This window comes from Uloborus diversus, chromosome 6 (assembly GCF_026930045.1).
Source record: "Uloborus diversus isolate 005 chromosome 6, Udiv.v.3.1, whole genome shotgun sequence".
Classification (NCBI taxonomy): domain Eukaryota; kingdom Metazoa; phylum Arthropoda; class Arachnida; order Araneae; family Uloboridae; genus Uloborus; species Uloborus diversus.
In genome coordinates this window covers 45,849,247-45,860,524 of record NC_072736.1, presented here as the reverse complement: position 1 = coordinate 45,860,524, position 11,278 = coordinate 45,849,247, and the positions used below count along the sequence as shown (strand labels likewise).

At 31.5% G+C, this 11,278-nt stretch overlaps 1 protein-coding gene across 1 annotated transcript; it reads left to right on the top strand.

Annotated features, from left to right (window-relative positions):
- Positions 1–235: 235 nt before the first annotated feature.
- LOC129224484 (inositol oxygenase-like) lies at positions 236–10,940 on the top strand. Its single transcript, XM_054858939.1, has 5 exons — positions 236–519; positions 2,066–2,146; positions 6,965–7,387; positions 8,089–8,237; positions 10,612–10,940. Exons 1-5 carry the CDS (start codon positions 397–399, stop codon positions 10,718–10,720), a joined length of 885 nt encoding a protein of 294 aa, XP_054714914.1. The 5' UTR covers positions 236–396; the 3' UTR covers positions 10,721–10,940.
- The last annotated feature ends 338 nt before the right edge of the window (positions 10,941–11,278 follow it).

Here is an 11,278-nt window from a genome sequence, read left to right as displayed (position 1 = left end):
GAGAAAGAGAACAAAGCGTTTTCTGTCAAGAGATCCACTGCCGAAATCCGCAGCTTTCCGATGCGTTTTTCGTAAATGCGATGACGCAATGTATATGTTACGTCATCAAGCAGAGTTAAGAGCGAAAATCCGCGGCGCTGCACTGCTGTCACATGTGTTATCATTCTCCAATGCGGAAGTGGAGGTGTGTTCTTTTCAGCCAATAGCGACCGAATGTCTCTTGCGTAGCATTTGTTTATCGACGGCGCAATGATACCGAACCAGTTTCAAGAGAAAGAAATCTTTATTATCGTGATCGTGCCAATTCCTAGGTGTATAAAAGCCAGAAGATTCGTGGCTCCAATTACCACAAGCAGCTGATTTCCCGGGACATTTCTGTCACACTTCACCTTCAACATGTCTACTGCAGAAGTCGCAACTCCTGTAAATTTCATGGAGCCGATTCCCATGCTGGATCCCTCGGAGTTATACAGGCCAGATAAGAATGTAGAAGATTTTCGCCTGTATTCTGACGATCTGGTAAAAATTTCTTCCCATTCTAATGTAAATTTTGCAGTAGCTTTATAAAACATAAGAAAAAAAAGTTGCGTTTCTTAGTAAAAGTTTAAGCTTCTTAGATGTCTCAAAATTAATACTGTAAAATGAATGTTTTATTGCGTTTCTTTTTGTTTGATTTGATTTATAGTGTTATTTAGTTAAACTTAGGACTTTTCGAATGAAAGAAGAGGTAGCTTTGATTAAACATATAGTTTGCTACTTTTGCTTTGTGGCCCGTTGCTCCTTTATGTATCAACTCTAATTTTAAACCAATTTTAAATACTAAATTCTTTCAACTATCCTTAATTTTATTTTAAAATGTTAAAATATTTTACATCAATTTATATAGAGGAGTGGGGCATGTTGGTTCGCTTTTCTACTTTTAATTTTTTATCTCACCAGAAATTTAAACAGCAGTTTGATCTTCCACCATGAGAATCAATTAACCTTTCTCACCATCCCAGATTTTTTTGAAAATGTTCAGTTCATTAACTTTTTTTATGTTAATTTTTTAACAGAAATCTCTTTAGCAGACTAACGTGCCTCGAGTATGGGGTATGTGGGTCTCGATCATGGAAACAACTTCTATAACCTATTTAATAATAATTATTATAAAATATTGTAACTTATGTTATTTTGTATTTAGCATGGAAAAAAATAAGTTAAAAGATCAATAAAACATATTAAAGTATAACATTTTCTACTTCTGTGCAGTTTATGCCAAAACCATCTGCATTTTCTGAAGAATCGTCACAGCTTGGGTCTTTGTCAACTTTACTGTTCTATTACTGGAAATTTTGTTCTTCTAGTTCCTGTAAAAGTTTTCTTTTGTTGTGGGTTTTCTAAAATGGCCATATGCACCCCACTTTCTTGGTCTGAAGAAATGCTGTCATATTTTTTTTCTTTATAACAAAGAATAAAGAAACTACTAATAATATTATGAACTAAAAGATTTTAATTTGAGAGAGGAGTTCTCTTTATTACTCTATTCTTCATTAAAACCATTTTAAACAATTAAGTTGAAGACTTAGGAAAATTGCTCAGCACAAAAATAATGCAATAAAATATGTTTGTGAAGTAAAATTTGTTAAATATAACTGCACCATGTAATTTTCTTCAATAGGTGTTATTTTTTTTTTCTTATACATTAAAATTAAAAATATTAATACTATTAAAATTATTGAGACTGGTTCAGCATGCTCTGCAGTCCAATGAGCTTAGAGTAAATTTAGGATACATTTTTTGAAGATTTGATTTCTATTAATTATTTTAAAAAATAATTTGACTTGTTCCAATCATCTTTATCCTAAAGTATAAATTGTTTTCTAACAAAATAGCTATCACAGTGAGTTAAACATGAATGTTTTATATATTATTTTGGTATCATTAACTTTATAAAAGAAGTTTCATATATATTATATCATAAAAATATTAATGCACTGTAAATTCTTAGTAACATATTGATCTGTGAGATGGTTCATAATTAGTCCTCTTATAATTAAAAAAAATAATTACCTTTTTTTTTCAGTGTGATCCTATTCAACTGAGGGTGAGAGAAACATATAGATTGATGCATTTGAATCAAACTGTGGACTTCGTTCAAGAGAAGGTAAGATCAAGCTTCTAATATTTTATTTTTGTGACATGAGGATAATATTGTATCAATGTAAATACGTCCTATTTTTAAGAGTAATAAATTAAAATGCATTCCTGTGTTATTTTGTATTTCATACAACTGAATTTAGAAAATGTGCTTACATGCCAATTCAAGTTTTAAATATTTTCTTGAGGGCTGTTTTACATAATTGTTAATTCCTATATTATTGAGAGTATTTAAACATTTTTTAACTTATTGCTTACAACAACTCAAAATTATCAACAGTTTCAATGATTTAATTATTTCAGTTTTTTTTTTAAATTTATCATGCATTATAATTTGAATGTAAGTTTTTACTGTACTGAATGACCTGCTTTTTAAGCACTTTTATTATACTTTACCTGATTGTCATGGAGTAATCTGAGGCCTGCTTTTGATATATTTCAGCAACTAGATCACTTGAGATTTCTGGATTTCATTAAATGATTTGCTTAATCTTAAGGTACAACGTAACACTGAAAAATTAAAATTCTGAAATAAAACTATTATTTCGGTTAGGATGGAAAATAGCGAATTTCACATAATTTCCCCATTAAATGTTTAAATAAGAAAGCGCTTGCTACAAATTTTGTTGCCTTGCAAATGTATCGCTAATAGTAATCATAATGAAAATTTTGGATCAAGGCCTCTCTGGAGCAAGAATGAAATTTATTCACTGTCCTTGCTTTCTTAGGGTTTTTATCCTCATTTATGCCAATAATCAATAACGGGGCTAAGTAAAGAGACATACTAGGATCTTTATCAAAAGTAACTTGTACGCTTTGAATATATCTCGGCAACTAGACTAGTGTTCACTCTAGGAAAAAAAAGGGCAGGGTGCTGGCCTTTGAAAAGGGCACGTTTTTTTAAAAAAGGGCACCATTTCAACGCGGTGTCCCCCATCCAAGACCAATGATGCACCACTCAAAAAGTACTGAGCGCCCCTCCCCCTCCAAAAAAATAAAAAATAAGAGGAGAAATAACACTTAAAACAAAGTTGCAAAAATTCAAACAGTCTAGTCTGCACCATGCCCCCCCCCCCCCCTGATCGCCGTCACCACTGACTTTACTATTAAATATTTCATCCTGAAAATGCACTTGTGTTCAGAATAGGGTTAGCTCCCCCCCCCCCCCCCCCGACCTCACACACAAATGCCAACTAAGCTAAGAACATTTTCCACACTCCATAGGAACATTTAGCTAATGCTGAAACTTGGCTTTGGGTGTTTTTCAACATTTTTCCAGGCCATAATTTTAAACTACCTATAAGAGTTTAAAAAAATTCTATGCATTTCATAACCCTTTGAATTTCAATTTAAGCAGAACAGTATTTAATAACTGATCCCCCCCCCCCTCCCACCAAAGATACTGCCTAGTAATGTGCATTGTGCCATTAAGTATTTTAGTGGACATCAAAATTGTGATGAGTATAAATTCTCCTTTTTTAAATATATTACACTTCAAATAGAATAATTAATTTAAAATACTGTGTGAAGTGCTTCAAAAATGCAGTGGTAGCACGTTGCAAAACTAAAAAGATTTTATTTGAGCTCTTTTTCCTAGTCTTGGAGTTGTTAAAATTCATAACACAAATGTGTGTGCAGATGTATGCGCTCCTAAATGCAATGCATAAGCAGCTTGGACTAAGCTAAAATTTTTATCTCAGACAATTTTTGTGAAAATTTAATATTTTGGCATTTTAATTTTGTGATTTTTTTAAAAAATCAATTGTATAATATTTATGAATGAAAAAGAAACAGTGCAAGATTATTTCAGTTAGAAAAAAGCACAAGTAAGTCAAAAGTATGCTTTTTATTATGTCAATAAATGTTTTAAATAATCTATTATATGAATCACACACAACACACACATATACAAAGATAATAAAAATACTTAGCAAAAAGGAAAGAATCGAATGAACGTCCTGTCAATGCGATGTTTCCATTTCAAACGGTTTTTTTTGGGGGGGGGGGACGGGGTTAAAAATCCAAGATATTAAAAAAATACCCTTGCATTTTAGCCCAGTAAGCTTTGTACTATGTTCTTCTTAGGAAACAATCAGAAAGTTAACTTTCCAGAAACAGATGTGAAAAGATTGCTACACAATCACTAGCAATGCGCTAAAATTAGCTAAGCCTAATTTCCACGTGCAGACGAAAAACGGACACAAAGGACTGAAATGTTAGGAAATTGTCCTATTCCCTCTCTCATTGTTGATTCTCAGAAGATCAAGGATGGGAAGGAATGAAACAAAGATCTCTCCCTTCCCAGAAGACCCCACTCCTTTCCACAACCTTTCAAAAACCAACCCTCAGTAAAAGGGAAGAACATGCCTTTGTTTCCTACTGATAAGCTTCTTTGAATTCTGAGAATCTCATTCCTTCTTCCCCTAGGTATTTGCTTCCCCTTTTGTTTATGGGGCCGTTTTCAGGGTGAAATTCTGGGAACAAGGATATGACATGGGCGTTTTTGCAGAGGATCGCTGGACAAATAAAATTGCCCCGATATCGCGGCAGGTCGAAACGTTCGTTCAGGCATCTTTTTGAAAACAAAAGGTGCAATTTCTTATTTTTTGAAAAGGGCAGGGCGCATTTCGCGATCTAAAAGAAGGGCAGGGCGCATTCTGATGACATGGAAAAGGGCAGGGCGCTGCGCCCTTAAAAAACGGCCTAGCGGGAACACTAAACTAGACCACTTAGAGACTTCGGAATTTCACTAAATGATTTGTTTAATATTAAGGTACAACTTAATGCTAAAAAAATGAAAATCTAAATTAAAAATTTGTTTGAAAACAAAAAACTTTAAAATAACAGAATTTTTAAAAAAATGCTAAGCACTTATCATAATGCACTCATAAAAAAAAAAATCTTTCTGGGTCAAAGAAAGGTTTAGTTGGAAGAGCCAAACTTTGTGGAAAGGCCAAACTTTCCCACTAAGAAAAATATTCATGCTTCATCACTCAAATTTATGATTAAAATCTAGATAATGATAAAACATTCTCTACATGACTTGAGCTGTACTTTTCTTCATTTGTGAAGTCTTTTTCTAGGAATAATTGAAAACTACAGGAATACTTAAATTATCCTTTCTGACCCAGAAAAGTTATTTTATCCTTTTGAGTGCATTATGATAAGTGCTTAGTATTTTTTAAAAAATTCTGTTATAAAATATTCTTTGTAGAATTTAAAGAAATAATTCAAAGCAGCAAAACTTTTGTATCAAGGCTGAAATGTAAAAAAACAGCTTAAATGATAGTTCTAACTTGTGAAAGTTTTCATCAGAAGCATACTTTCAAGTTTTTTTTTAAATAATCCTAAAATGTATATCTTAAAATTTACCTTTAATCTTATATCTTAAAATGTATCTGTATATCTTAAAATTTTGCCTTTAGTTTTATTTCATCTTTCAACTAATTAACTAGGTACTTTTCAATAAGAAATGTGGTAGAATTTAAGTATTTAGACTTGTGTGCTGAAAAAATCATGAAATTACTAACAACAAAATTTATGGCATGCAAGTTGATATTTTTCAAATGTTCAACATTATTAGAATTTTCAGACCTTAGCTCCTTTGGATTTTAAAATCAATCCTCCCTTCCACCCTAATACTGATAACGCTTAAAATTAATTCTCAGCTCTTTGAATCTAAACACTAGTTTTCTACTTTTGTAACGCCCTTAGATGAAAGCTGTATAATTACGAGGTCCATGCAGCAATCATAAAAATGGAGAATTAGCTGGACACTACAATTTTTACATGAGGGTTCACGATGCCTGCATGCAGTCTACTTACTTAAAGAGTGAGTATGGTGTTATGACCATGAAGTAAATGTATAGGGCTCTTTATTTATTTATTTTTTTCAGCCACACAAAATGTGGAAACTGCATTTTTAAAACTTTCATTATTCTATGTTACAAAAATTCTCTTTTCAGCTGATTTTTTTAATGCACTTAACTTATTTTTTTTTCCAGGTTATTGGGCTGTTGCATGGCCATTTTATTTATGTTTGCTAGTTCTGAGCATCTGCTATCTTTCTTCTCTTATCATTAAAATAGAAAACACTCCTTTTTTACATGAATTTCTTTCAGAGTTATGCGGGTTTTTTTTTTTAATCACAATTTTTTTTATACATTTAACTTTTGAATTCTGAGCTCTCTATTCAGTGATGCTTCCATCAATTTTTCTGAGGGTATACTCCCAGCAATCCATTATGCACAATATGTGTATGCGATCATATACATACTATGTCTAAAAAATGTTTGAGAGTACACGGTGTATATGGAGTACCCGGTATGGGAACACCACTGTTTCTACTTCAATAAAGAAAAAAAAATCCATTATTTATTTATTTTTGATCGAATAGATAATTCAAAATTTTAAATGAAAAAGCTCTTTTCTGTGAGTTGTAGAATTTGTCATCAAGAAAATTTTAAATTAATTTTTATAAATTGTTCAAGACCTTTATACTTTCATTAACTGATTGAACTTTTAACCTATTAACAAATTTGTCTATATTGTGCATATGAAAGCATTTAATCCAATCTAGGCATCTCTAGAAGTATTTTTCTTTTCTAAACTTTCAACTGCTTTTTTTCAACCATGCTATTTTTTCTCTTACTAGAGTTATTTTTAAATGAAACTAAGTTTTCCGACTCTTTCCTTTCACAAAAAACATTCTTTAAAATCTTTTGCTTTTTTTACGTTATATTAGCATTAAACAACTGAAAATGAAATAAGTGTCCCTGATTTCTTTGCATTAATTTTGCTTTTGTTTATTTTTCCAATTTTTCAGATGAAATATTGGTCAAAATTTGATAAGGCACGCCTGAACGTGATGGACGCTTTAGAGAAACTCAACTGCTTAGTGGACGAGAGTGATCCCGATGTTGATGTACCTAACATAGTTCACGCCTTCCAGACTGCCGAAAGAATTCGGGAGGCCCATCCCGACCATGATTGGTTCCACCTTACCGGACTGGTTCATGATCTCGGCAAAATAATGGCTTTGTATGGAGAGCCTCAGTGGTGTGTTGTTGGCGACACTTTCCCTGTTGGCTGTGCGTTTGCTCCCTCTATTGTCTACAGAAACACCAGTTTTGAAGGAAATCCTGACCTAGACAATGAAAAGTACAACACGCATTTGGGCATTTATGAAGAGCACTGTGGACTCGAAAAAGTTATCATGTCTTGGGGCCATGATGAATACATGTATAGAGTAAGTTCTGCATAATTTATTTATTTTTAAATATATAGTGCTCGAGTAAAACATTCAAAATTACTTAAAATAGCATGCCTAGTTGGACCTAAATCCTGGTACTGGCCTTTTCATTTATTATTTCTCTTGGTTGTTCAAGCAGTTAAACAGTTTTAATAGTCAACATTTACTAATGTTTCAAATTTAAATTAATTTTTCATTTTAGTAAATTTACAATAATCAATTTAATAACAGGTTGTTGACAAAATTAAATCTTCAATCCTGAAACAATTTTCTGATTTTTTTTTAGCATAATGATATAGAAATAGATTCCAATTGTGTAGTTAAAACATTGAAAAGTTAAAAATTTATTGTAAAATTTTAAACACTGTTTAATTTTTTTCTCACAAATAGTTGAAGTTTGGGAGGGGGGGGGGGAGGCTGTTAGAGGCAAAGGTGCTGAATAATCTTGTTAAAGCTGTAATTTTTAAAATTTTGAAGCGAATACTACAAAAAAGCAGCTTTTCTTAGAGAAATAATAAAGATTCTTTTTAAAAAAATTTTTATCTTATTTTTCACCATCAGTGGAATAAAGACCAATTCTCTTCATTTTCTTGCAGAATGTTTAACAGTTAACATTATTTATCTTTTTTTTTTTTTTTTTTGAAAGTGAATTAATTCGATTATTTTGAGATATTGACTTGTGATCTCACTTTTTATAGGTGTTGAAACATAACAAATGCCCTCTACCAGAAGAGGCTTTGTATGTGATAAGATTTCATTCCTTCTACCCATGGCACTATAATGGTGACTACAAACATCTTACAACCAACAAAGATAACACAATGTTGAAGTGGGTCCAGGAATTCAAGTAAGTTTTTGCATGTTCCCCTTTTAATGTATTTGCTACAGAATTGAGCTCAACTGTTTACAATTAGCACGTCCTTAATCAGGGCATGATTTAAGTGTAAGCCCGTGAAGCCCGTCTTAAGGGCTCCCAAAACCTACAAATTTGTTTTTTACGTGTTTTCAATTATTTTGCACTATAGAATTTTTCTAAACATTTTTCATTCTAATATAAGTTTGAAAAATTAAATTTTATTGCTGGATCTGTTTCAACAAGGTTTATGAGTTCAGTGGAATTCTAACTTTCACCATGGAGTTATGTAATTATCAATGTGGTCAACCAGAAAAAAAAAAAAAAAAAATCAGTGGTGCAAACTGCACCACTTTATTTTGAGGGGGGGGGGTGGTATTAGTTTTTTTTTTTTGGAAGTTATGCCAATGCTCTTGGGCTATGGAAACTTCTGCAATGACTCAAAAAATGTGCGATTGAGCACGTTCTTTGATTGCGTAGTTCAAGGGGGCCCTCTGATTTGTTGTGCTTGCAGTATTACAATTTCTAAATCAGGCCCTGACCTTAATAACTGCTGTTTAGTCAAACATTCAAAGAATGGAATTTTACAATGAAATATAGAGCATTGCAAAAGCATATATTATTGGATTCAATGGTTTAATATGTGAAATCATGTTATTATCTAATCAATTTATGCTCAAGGATCTGTATTTATCAAAAACTTTTAAAATATGGATTATATCCTAAAATTTTCTAAAAAGTGAGAATAGCACAAAGCATGGTATTAATAAAGGGAAAACACTCATTTGAAACACATTGAACTTACACAAAATAACTAATGTTCAATGTATTCTTTAAAAATATGAGCTGCATTAACAGTTAAAGTTAAATTATTGATGATTTCTGAACAACTAACTAAAAGTCTGACTTTGTGACTTTCATATTTTATGAAAAGTTATTTCATCATGACCAATATGTTTTACTAGTCTTCTTACTTTTTCCTTATCTTTGGGGCAGGAGGGGGGAGGGGAGGAGGAGGCTAAAGAAGAGTGAAATAATTCCATTAATGGAATCATCAGTAATTGATTTTGAAATTTTGTAAGATCTTAATGTCCGTGTTGGAAGGACTAGGATTGAAGAAAGTTAGGACTAGGAATGAAGGAAGTTCCAATAATCAAAAACTTTGAGCTTATGTAATCCACCAACTTTAATAATTAATAATCAATTTGTTGAGTTTTAGATTTCAAGACTTATTATTTGTTAACAACATGAACTCAGTAATAGACAAATTTTAGTTTTCAAGTTTTAATACGAAAAAACATTAATTTTCACTGATACAAATGCCCAAGTGTCACATAAAACATTCATGACTTAAAATTTTTTATCCAGAGAAAATGCATAATATAACCAAATGGTCATCTCAAAAATTAAAAAGAAAATGAAAAAAAAAAAAAAATACATGTAGGGAAACGGCACCAATAACAGACAAGGGTCCAAGAACAGACTGTCATAAGTTTGGATTTAAATAATAAGAATTTTTGGCGGGTAAAACTGATGTTGCAGTGGCTCATGAATATGGTTCAACCATCTAGTGTTAGAGTGAATTTTATGAGCCAGATAGTAATTACAAGGCAGTGGTGGAAGGTTATGATCAGTCACCACAAGGTTAGCTGGCGTTTCTTGTACATTTGAATTAAACAAGGCTTTAGTTCTAAAAATAAACTTTTCCTCATTTTGAAGAGAAAAATGGAATTTTGTCCATTGCTCATCCTTTCCTCATCCTGTCTGTTACTGGGTATCATCAGATTTTTTGGTGTCTGTTACTGGAGGTCAGACCGTTTTTCGAAATTGAGTAAATAAAAGTAGAATTAACTAGTTCAGAGGATCAAAAAGCATTAGATGAGATGTATTTGCAAGACAGAAAAATAGTTTAAAAAGTCTAAATACATTAAAAGGCTCAGAAAATCGAGTTAACATGAGAGCAATGTCTTAAGCATGTTTGCCACTGGTGCCGTTACCCTATGCATACATTTTTACTTTCCAAAAAGGAAAGTTGAGTGTTGTTGCTATTATAATTTTACAACCTATGTGAAAATTTTTTTTTAAAGAAAGTCCACAAATCTGATCTAGATTATCCAGGGAGTTGTAAAAATGAGGTTCTATTGTGCATGGTTAAAATTTTATAGTCTTTCCATCTTCTTTTCCCCACTTTGACTTGTTTAATTTAGTTCATTTATCATTATAATAATCTCCCATTTCAAAACTTAAACGGATTTATGTGTAGATCATAAAATATAATTTGTTAATATGTTAATAAATTTGCGAAAATGAAATATGTATTGTTTGTTTTCTAAATCTCATTTGTTAACAATGCTCTTTTTTCTTGCAGCAAATTTGATCTATACTCTAAATCGCACAAAGTTCCCGACATTGAAGCCTTGATGCCATACTACCAATCACTTATTGATAAATACATGCCTGGTGTTTTGGAGTGGTAAGAAAAAAAAGGAAGGAATTTTAATGTAATGTCTTAGGATTTTAAAATTTTAAAATGTTTGTTGATTGATTATGCATGGTTGTTTCTGTGCATTTATATTTTACATCATAATGATGTTATGCTTTCTGAAGAAAAAAGCATTTTTACAATTGAATGAATGTTATTTAATGCTTCGACCTTGTGGTTTTATGTATGTAACGTGTGTATGAGATTTTTACAATAAAAACTATTTTGTATATATATTCTTTGTTGTGATTATATCTTTTCCTTTTTTATGAGTTAAATCTGTGGTTTCATTTGCATAAAATTAATACCAGATTTGAGATGTCAAATTTTTTTCGTGTGCCATAAAATGAAACAATAATAAAATTAATTGAACTTATAGGGACAAATTCTTACTCTGTCTCATAGTATAATCATGGAAACGAAACAGAATGGCAGAGGAGGACATGTCAGGATGTATTTAACAATTCACAGCATTTCATCCTGACATTATTATTATTATTATTATTTTTTGTAAGCAATATAAATTTAAAAAGTCTGAAGAAAACATAAGGAT

Bases quoted from the DNA above. Each gene is read 5' to 3' on its own strand.
- LOC129224484 (XM_054858939.1), top strand. From the start codon at position 397: ATGTCTACTGCAGAAGTCGCAACTCCTGTAAATTTCATGGAGCCGATT. The intron at 2,147-6,964 runs GTAAGATCAAGC...CCAATTTTTCAG, and splicing joins TGGACTTCGTTCAAGAGAAG to ATGAAATATTGGTCAAAATT. The intron at 7,388-8,088 runs GTAAGTTCTGCA...CACTTTTTATAG, and splicing joins ATGATGAATACATGTATAGA to GTGTTGAAACATAACAAATG.